At 39.2% G+C, this 9,660-nt stretch overlaps 1 protein-coding gene across 1 annotated transcript; it reads left to right on the top strand.

Annotated features, from left to right (window-relative positions):
* The first annotated feature begins 2 nt into the window (after nucleotides 1-2).
* Nucleotides 3-8,462, top strand: LOC139407563 (cytochrome P450, family 2, subfamily X, polypeptide 9). Its single transcript, XM_071151391.1, has 9 exons — nucleotides 3-1,178; nucleotides 2,293-2,455; nucleotides 2,648-2,800; nucleotides 2,946-3,106; nucleotides 5,690-5,863; nucleotides 6,003-6,141; nucleotides 6,305-6,492; nucleotides 6,615-6,756; nucleotides 6,844-8,462. The coding sequence occupies exons 1-9, from the start codon at nucleotides 1,017-1,019 to the stop codon at nucleotides 7,026-7,028; spliced, it is 1,467 nt and encodes a 488-aa protein (XP_071007492.1). The 5' UTR covers nucleotides 3-1,016; the 3' UTR covers nucleotides 7,029-8,462.
* Nucleotides 8,463-9,660: the final 1,198 nt, after the last annotated feature.

The following is a 9,660-nucleotide window of genomic DNA, read 5'->3' as shown; positions in this document are numbered from 1 at the left end:
GCACACGCGAGGTATGCTGGGATGGTTTGGTTTAATTGGTTAGTGAAACTGAAGCTAAGGGGCCGTCTGCAAAATATGAGCTACTTAGAAAAACTACACTGTAAAATGTAATCGATGTACTTGACAAGAAAGTAAACTGTTTCTATTAAAACAGTTAGCAATATTTTAATATTGCCTGATCACATCTGATAAATGAGACCATAATTCTACGCCTTTTTGCGCAAATATTGATGCATTGTACAACGGGCGGGTCCGCATTCCAGCCGGTGTCTATTCCACTCTGTTCCATCAAACTGCACAATCCACTGTCTAATCACATCAACGCAGACAGACAATTTATAAACTTGATCTCCACAGTAAAATGCATCTCGACATTATCTCCATTTTCTTTTATGGTGTGTGGGATGCTAATAAAGGCTAATAAATTAGGATTAACTTCACAGTGTTGAAAGTGCACGGTGATCTTGATGCTCCTTTCCAATGAATATAGCCGTTTGACAAATAAAAATATTATCGTTTTTAACCATAATAATCTCATAATGTAGACTAGCCTACCAGCACAGTTTACTTGTACTGTATCAGCAAACTGTTGGCTAGAGCGCACGTGCCAAGACCAGAGTAGACACATTTGCTATTCAACACAACCGTTTTTGTGACACATATCGGTAGAGTTGAAAATGCCATGGAAACAGGTTGAATTTTAGATTTGTATTCGGTACACGAAAATTGAAGCGAAAAAGTAAATGTTGTGTGTATTACGTCATCACGCACTGATTTTTACTGGTGGGAAAACGTGTATATTTTAGAATATTCGCATGAAAATTGGATGGAAACCTAGCTAGTGACAAGGACAAGTGTGGTAATTAGAGTCGTCTATACAACACAACTAGTTTTTAGTGAAAATGTATGCTTAAACTTTGGGCGACTACGCGCATCCGTGTACGCGCATGTCTATAGCTTTGGAGAAGAGTAGAGCAGAGTGCAGTCACTGCTTTGGTTGGAACTGAACAACAAGTATGTTGGGGTCGTTCGTTCTGCTGTGGATATGCATCTGCCTCCTCTTCTTCTTCTTGAAGGTTAATAGACCCCCAAACTTTCCTCCTGGTCCACAACCCATTCCAATATTTGGGAATCTGCTGCATCTGAGCTTGGGGAATCCTATGAAAGACCTGGAGAAGGTATGCCTTGTATAAAACTCTATTATGCTATTTTAACTCTCCTGAAGAATCAATAAGCATTACTTGGATGTGTCAGGTTAAATTAATATTTCCTTTTTGCAATATGAACATAACATCTATCAAATAATTGTATCTAAGCAACCTTTGCACGTATGTCTATAATTGCGTAATAAGTGGTGCTCTGTATGCTGTTTGTTTCCTGTAATCTTACATCCATACTTTGATGGCCTTGGTATGACAAAGAACTGATTTTCTAATCACAGTTTTACTCAATTCAACAATTTCATTAACAAAATAGCCTTTAAAGGTACATGCAACTTTAATATTCTTAAAGGATTGGTTCACTTTTGTTTAACCAAATCTAAATTTTTCATGTAAATGGCATGATATAGATTTTTTTTTACATTTAGTTATTTTATTTTACCTTTATTTTACTAGACAAGTCAGTTAAGAACAAATCATTATTTACAATGACGGCCTACCGGGGAACTGCCTTGTTCAGGGACAGAACGACAGATTTGTACCTTGTCAGCTCGGGGATTCGATCCAGCAACCTTTCGGTTACTGTCCCAACACTCTAACCACTAGGCTACCTTCTGCCCCAAAGGGTCTCTAGAAGAGTCCAGAGACATTAGTTTTTGCGATTTCACTTCCACATTGCTCGTTCTGCAGTATGGGAGTTATGGAAAACATCAACAAAGGCTCCAAAACCATCCAAATACGCCCTTTTAGAAATGACAAACCTCTCAGTATAGTGATGCAGATCTTTAGATGTGGTACACATGAAATTGTGTAATTCCGAACTTTATCAATTTTCACGACTTGAGCGGTTTCCCCCTACCAGCTGTGCTGCCCTGGTTACAGCTAAGTTGCACAAATGGAGTATAACTTTACAGATAATGTTTGGAATTACACAGTTCATGTTTTCCTGTAGCTCCCATACTGCAGAATGAGCAATGATGAAAGTTTATTGTGGTTGGGGATAGTTTCTCAAAACCAAATTAACTGACTAAAAAAGTGTCTGGACCATTCCATAACATGCCATTTACATTTTTTTTTTAAAGATTTGGTTTAAAAATAGTGAACAAATCCTTTAATATGTCCCATTCTGTAGTTGGCGAAGCGCTATGGGAATGTTTTCAGTCTTTATATTGGTGGAAGGCCAGCTGTGATTCTCAATGGGCTTGAATCTATGAAGGAGGCCCTGGTTACCAAGGCTGCAGATTTTGCAGGAAGACCCCAAGACCTTATGATCAACCACGTCACAGAAGGAAAAGGTAATATTATCAAAAAATACAGTACAGGACATTATCGATATCAACAAGAAAACATTTGAATCTATTACTGTGAAGAGCTCTATTCTGAAGCAGTCTTTTCTTTCTATTCCATTTTTTTTTGCCCTTTAGAACATAACTATAATTTGATTGATATGTCAAAAAATACTTACCTATTGTAATAAACTATCCCAGGTGTCATTCTTGTGGATTATGGCTCCAACTGGAAAGAGCATCGCCGCTTCGCCCTAATGACCCTGAAAAACTTTGGTCTGGGGAAGCAGTCCATGGAGGAGAGGATTCTGGGGGAGATATCACACCTCATTGCACCCTTGGCGAAAAACGTTGGTATGAAAGTGGAACATATAAAATTGTGTTTTGTTTTGTAGGAACATAGCCATTTAACAGATGTCTTTATACAGATTACCCTCTTGCTCAACGTTAAAGAGAACAAAGTATCTCTTATCAAAGTAATACTGTTATTTTTCCACAGGAAAATCCATGAACCCACAGGTTCTCTTCCACAATGCTGCATCCAATATCATCTGCCTTGTCCTCTTTGGGTCGCGTTATGACTATAACGATGAGTTTCTTAAGACCTTCGTGAGGCTCTACACTGAGAACGCAAAGATCGCCAATGGACCCTGGGCTATGGTATTATACATAATTACAGCTTTTTAATAACTGTATACTTACATAAAACAGCATAGAACAATGTTAATTACATTGCTTCCTGTAAATCACACCTTTTGGTTTGAAAGTAAATATGGATGGTAGATCGTTATGCAGGTTTCTTCTATTGACCCAGGTTTATAAAACATTTAAAAAATGTCTCAACAACAAAAAAAATCACATTTTTACCATTCGACAGGTGGATTTTTATTTTGTCTAACTTTATTTATTGCGACAAATGATGATGGAAATTGTGTTTTTCTAATAAATGATTGCCAAATCATTTTGAAGGGAACACGGGGCACATGCTGTCACCGCGTAACTAAAGCTCCACTCCACTTTTAATTCTAAATGCCTACGCCTTGCGAAATCAATGTTTTCAACTATACAAATAGCTTTTCTTTCAATAATGTCTCAATTGCTTTGCCTTGCTTTTCTAGTTGGCTGGCAAGATTCACCATCCAATTATTTCAGATCTACAGGAGTGCAAGTTTCCCCATGGCACGGGCCGTGGCAATACATTGGCACATGAAAATTATTATACATGCTGGCTTTCATGGGCTAACTAAGACATTAAATAGATAGGTGGGAGGTCTTACAGGCTATTGGCAATTTATTAATGTGAAATTTGCCTAACTGGGTAATGGAACTTTAAGGTGTGTGTGTGTGTGTGTGTGTGTGTGTACAGTTGAAGTTGGAAGTTTACATACACTTAGGTTGGTGTCATTAAAACTCGTTTTTCAACCACTCCACAAATTATAGTTTTGTCAAGTCAGTTAGGACATCTACTTTGTGCCTGACACAAGTCATTTTTCCAACAATTGTTTACAGACAGATTATTTCACTTATAATTCACTGTATCACAATTCCAGTGGGTCAGAAGTTTACATACACTAAGTTGACTGTGCCTTTTAACAGCTTGGAAAATTCCAGAAAATGATGTCATGGCGTTAGAAGCTTCTGATAGGCTAATTGACATAATTTGAGTCAATTGAAGGTGTACCTGTGGATGTAAGGCCTACCTTCAAACTCAGTGCCTCTTTGCTTGACATCATGGGAAAATCAAAAGAAATCAGCCAAGAACTCAAAAATAATTGTAGACCTCCACAAGTCTGGTTCATCATTGGGAGCAATTTCCAAACGCCTGAAGGTACCACGTTCATCTGTACAAACAATAGTACGCAAGTATAAACACCATGGGACCACGCAGCCGTCATACCATTCAGGAAGGAGCTATACTTGGATGTGTTTGCTAATCGTTGAAGATGTGTTCCGTCTCCTAGAGATGAACGTACTTTGATGCGAAAAGTGCAAATCAATCCCAGAACAACAGCAAAGGACTTTGTGAAGATGCTGGAGGAAACAAGTACAAAAGTATCTATATCCACAGTAAAACGAGTCATATATTGACATAACCTGAAAGGCCGCTCAGCAAGGAAGAATTCAACTGCTCCTAAACCGCCATAAAAAAGCCAGACTACGGTTCACATGGTGACAAAGATCGTACTTTTTGGAGAAATGTCCTATGGTCTGATGAAACAAAAAGAGAACTGTTTGGCCATAATGAACATCGTTATGTTTGGAGGGAAAAGGGGGAGGCTTGCAAGTCGAAGAACACCATCCCAACCATGAAGCGTGGGGCTCCTTTACTGCTGGAGGGACTGGTGCACTTCACAAAATAGATGGCATCATGAGGAATTAATATTATGTTGATATATTGAAGCAACATATCAAGACATCAGTCAGGAAGTTAAAGCTTGGTCGCAAATGGGTCTTCCAAATGGACAATGACCCCAAGCATACTTCCAAAGTTGTGGCAAAATGGCTTAAGGACAACAAAGTCAAGGTATTGGAGTGGCCATCACAAAGCCCTGACCTCAATCCCATAGAAAATGTGTGGGCAGAACTGAAAAAGCGTGTGCGAGCAAGGAGGCCTACAAACCTGACTCTGTTACACCAGGAATGGGCCAAAATTCACCCAACATATTGTGGGAAGCTTGAGGAAGGCTACCCAAAACGTTTGACCCAAGTTAAACAATTTAAAGGCAATGCTACCAAATACTAATTGAGTGTATTAAACTTCTGACCCAATGGGATGAAAGAAATAAAAGCTGAAATAAATAATTCTCTCTACTATTATTCTGACATTTCACATTCTTAAAGTAAAGTGATGATCCTAACTGACCTAAGACAAGAGATTTTTACTGGGATTAAATGTCAGGAATTGTGAAAACTGAGTTTAAATGTGTTTGGCTAAGATGTAAACATCCGACTTCAACTATATATGTATGTATGTGTGTGTGTGTGTGTGTGTGTGTGTGTATATTTGCGATATATAAGTGTATGTCTGTATGTATTTTAATCGTGACGTCATTGCGTCCAGCTGTTTTCATCGACACAAGATAGTTAAATGGAAACGCACCCTAGCAGGCAATTGTCACATCTATTTTTTTTATGCACACTTACTAAATGTCGACAAAATAAATCACAGGAAAAGTTCATGGAAGCATAGTTAATGGATGGTGCAATAGTAGTTCTGACTCACTACTTGGTCTTTCTCCACAGCTTTACGACACATTGCCCATGCTCCGACACCTTCCCTTGCCATTCCAGAAGGCCTTTCAAAATGCAATTTGTTGCAGACAGATGTCTCTTGGACTCGTCACTCAGCATAAGGAAACCAGGATTCCTGGGGCGCCAAGGGACTTCATTGACTCCTACCTGGATGAACTAGACAAAGTGTGTTCATTTTGTTTATGGGAGTTGAAGTGCTTAGATTAGCGGGTTTGACCACATCATCTATCATTATGACTAGGTTGTACAGTGCCTTCAAAATCATCACAGTTTTCGTCTGACACTGCTGTACTCTCCCCACCAGAGAGGAGAGGATGGATCTTCTTTTTCAGAGGCCCAACTCATAATGTACGTCCTGGACTTGCACTTTGCTGGAACAGACACCACCTCCAACACACTGCTCACTGCTTTCCTCTACCTCATGACCCATCCAGAGATTCAGGGTCTGTTTGCTTTATCTTCTAATGCTGACATTCAGAAATTGTCTTTCTACTAATAGAGTTGTTGTAGCTTATTCCTAAAACAAAAAGGTGTCAAGCAATTTTGATAAGCACTTTTGCCTTAAGTCCTTTTGTTGACAAAATCCCTTCCCTTTGGTCTTCTCAGAGAGGTGTCAGCAGGAAATTGACACGGTACTGGAGGGGAAAGAACACGCATCTTTTGAGGACAGGCACAGGATGCCTTACACTCAGGCAGTGACCCACGAGAGTCAGCGCATCGCCAATACTGTCCCCCTCAGTGTGTTTCATAGCACCACCAGAGACACTGAGGTGATGGGCTACAGTATCCCAAAGGTGAGAAGCAGCAATACATCTAAAATGTCTTGTCTTCTCATTTCAAAATCTCTAACATAATGTTCCTTATTTCTTCTCCACTTGGATATGTCTCATCCTCTCTCTCCATTTCTTACTTGCAGGGCACTTTGATCATTCCAAACCTTACCTCTGTGCTGTCTGAAGAGGGTCAGTGGAAGTTCCCCCATGAGTTCAACCCCTTAAACTTCCTGAACGAGCAGGGCGAGTTTGAGAAGCCCGAGGCCTTTATGCCGTTCTCTGCAGGTGAGGGATAGAGCAAAACAAAGTGCTTCACTGATGTTGTTGACATCATAATACATAAAGGGCTCATACAGTTTGTTGTTGTTGCAGGGCCCCGAATGTGTCTTGGAGAAGGACTCGCTCGCATGGAGCTCTTCCTGATCATGGTCACTCTGCTGCGACGCTTCAAGTTTGTCTGGCCTGAGGATGCGGGGGAACCTGACTACACCCCTGTGTTTGGTGTAACCCTGTCCCCCAAACCCTACAGACTGGGTGTTAGACTGAGAGGAAACTAGTTAGGAGGAAGCTATTCTAGACAGAGATCAAATAGAATTGGTGTAATATAATATGTAATATTGTAATTATTCTACTTAATTCAACTATCTATATGTATTTGTGCTTAACACATTTTTGTTTTTCATTTGTCACAATTTGCTTATGTGAATATGTAGTATAGGACTCATTACACACACCATTGATGGGGAATCTCTGATGTTATAGTGTTCACTCTCTACATAAACAATATTGGTGATGAGATAAGAAAGTGTCAAATTCATTTATATGCTGATGACACTGTCATGTACTCTATCGCTTCAACGGCTGACCAAGCATTATCACTATTGGAGACAGATTTTAAGATATTACAAGGGTCTTTTGTACAGCTGAAAAGAAAACACAGTTTATGATTTTTAATAGGTTCAAAAAGTTGTTTGAAAATACACTTGCATTTACGAGCTTAGATGGTTCTCGAATGAATAAGGTCTCTGCATATAAATATACTTAGTTTATCATCCAACCATATCCCTGTCTTTTAAAATGCATATTGACAAACTTTGTAAACGGCTAAAAATCAAGCTAGGCTTCCTCTAGAAACAGAACATGTTTGTCCTCTACAAATAGAATAAAAATTGTGCAAGCTACTTTTATGTCTGTTATGGATTATGGGGATATTATCAACGTGCATGCTACGGCATCAACACTTAAATCGCTGGATGCTACTTATCATTGCGCATTTAGGATTATTACGGATGTTAGCTACAGAACTCACCACTGTGTTTTATATCAAAATGTGCGTTGGACTTCGCTGTCCATGAGACGAGAACAACATGCTCTCTCTCGTGTTTGTCTATAAAGCACTTCTGAATAAACTACCTTCTTATCATCACTCATCAATATTAGAATTAGAATTCCTAAAAACCAAGTCTCAAGTATGGATTACACTTGAGGCCCATGCGGTTTCCAGAGTTGGGTATGGCTGCCTTTTCCTGTTACGCTCCTTGCCTATGGAATAGCCTGCAGACTAAACTTAAACTTGAGACTCTTGTCCCACTTGCCCATTTTGAACATTTATTAGAGGATTTTTATTTTTGTATTGCCTGTAACTGTTTTGGGTAATGCAAGTTATTGTGCTGTTAGGGGAATAACCTGTTAGGTGAATAACCTGTTAGGGGAATAACCGATGTGTAAATGTAAAAATCTGCTGCTGTATGTTTTTTGTGTTATCTGTGATGGTTTTGTTTGTCTTGTGCAATTTCTTAATCATTGTACCTGAACTGTATGTGTAAACGTGTACGCAGGGCTGTAAAAGAGACCTTGGTCTCAGTCTGTGTTCCTTGTTGAAATAAAGGTATACTAATAGGCTTTCAGTACCAGTTTTATGGGATAGTACTTTCAAAACTTATTGTGGGAATCTGTGGCTTGATGAATTCTAAATAAAAAATGTAATGTGGGATATTTTACTGCAGTGTACTTTATCAACACAGCACCTTTCACATAGTTCATGGACAGTTTATAATAGTACAACTTGCCTAGTTAAATAAAGGTAAAATAAAACAAAGTTAAAGTTAAAGTCGGAAGTTTACATACACCTTAGCCAAGTACATTTAAACTCAGTTTTTCACAATTCCTGATATTTAATCCCAGTAAAAATTGACTGTTTTAGGTCAGTTAGGATCACCACTTTATTTTAAGAATGTGAAATGTCAGAATAATAGCAGAGAGAATTATTTATTTCAGCTTTTATTTCTTTCATCACATTCAGAAGATTACATACACTCAATTAGTATTTGGTCAAATTGCCTTTAAATTGTTTAACTTGGGTCAAATGTTTCAGGTAGCCTTCCACAGGCTTCCCACAATAAGTTGGGTGAATTGTGGCCCATTCCTCCAGACAGAGCTGGTGTAACTGAGTCAAGTTTGTAGGCCTCCTTACTCGCACACGCTTTTTCAGTTCTGCACACACATTTTCTATAGGATTGAGGTCATGTGCAGTTGCAAACCGTAGTCTGGCTTTTTTATGGCGGTTTTGGAGGAGTGGCTTCTTCGTTGCTGAGCGGCCTTTCAGGTTGTGTCGATATACACATGTATGACTCGTTTTACTGTGGATATAGATACTTTTGTACCTGTTTCCTCCAGCATCTTCACAAGGTCCTTTGCTGTTGTTCTGGGATTGATTTGCACTTTTCACACCAAAGTGCGTTCATCTCTAGGAGGCCGAACGTGTCTCCTTCCTGAGCGGTATGATGGCTGCGTGGTCCTATGGTGTTTATGCTTGCATACTATTGTTTGTACAGATGAACGTGGTACCTTCAGGCGTTTGGAGATTGCGCCCAAGGATGAACCAGAGTTGTGGAGGTCTACAATTTTTTTCTGAGGTCTTGGCTGATTCCTTTAGAGTTTCCCATGATGTCAAGCAAAGAGGCACTGAGTTTGGAGGTAGGCCCTGAAGTACATCCACAGTTACACCTCCAATTGACTCAACTGATGTCAATTAGGCACAGTCAACTTGGTGCATGTAAACTTCTGACCACTGGAATTGTGATACAGTGAATTAAAAGTGAAATAATGTGCCTGTAAACAATTTTTGGAAAAATTACTTGTGTCATACACAAAGTATCCTAACCGACTTGCCAAAACTATAGTTTGTTA

The sequence above is a fragment of the Oncorhynchus clarkii genome, chromosome 1 (genome assembly GCF_045791955.1).
Source record: "Oncorhynchus clarkii lewisi isolate Uvic-CL-2024 chromosome 1, UVic_Ocla_1.0, whole genome shotgun sequence".
NCBI lineage: Eukaryota > Metazoa > Chordata > Actinopteri > Salmoniformes > Salmonidae > Oncorhynchus > Oncorhynchus clarkii.
This window is presented reverse-complemented; position numbering and strand designations above follow the sequence as displayed.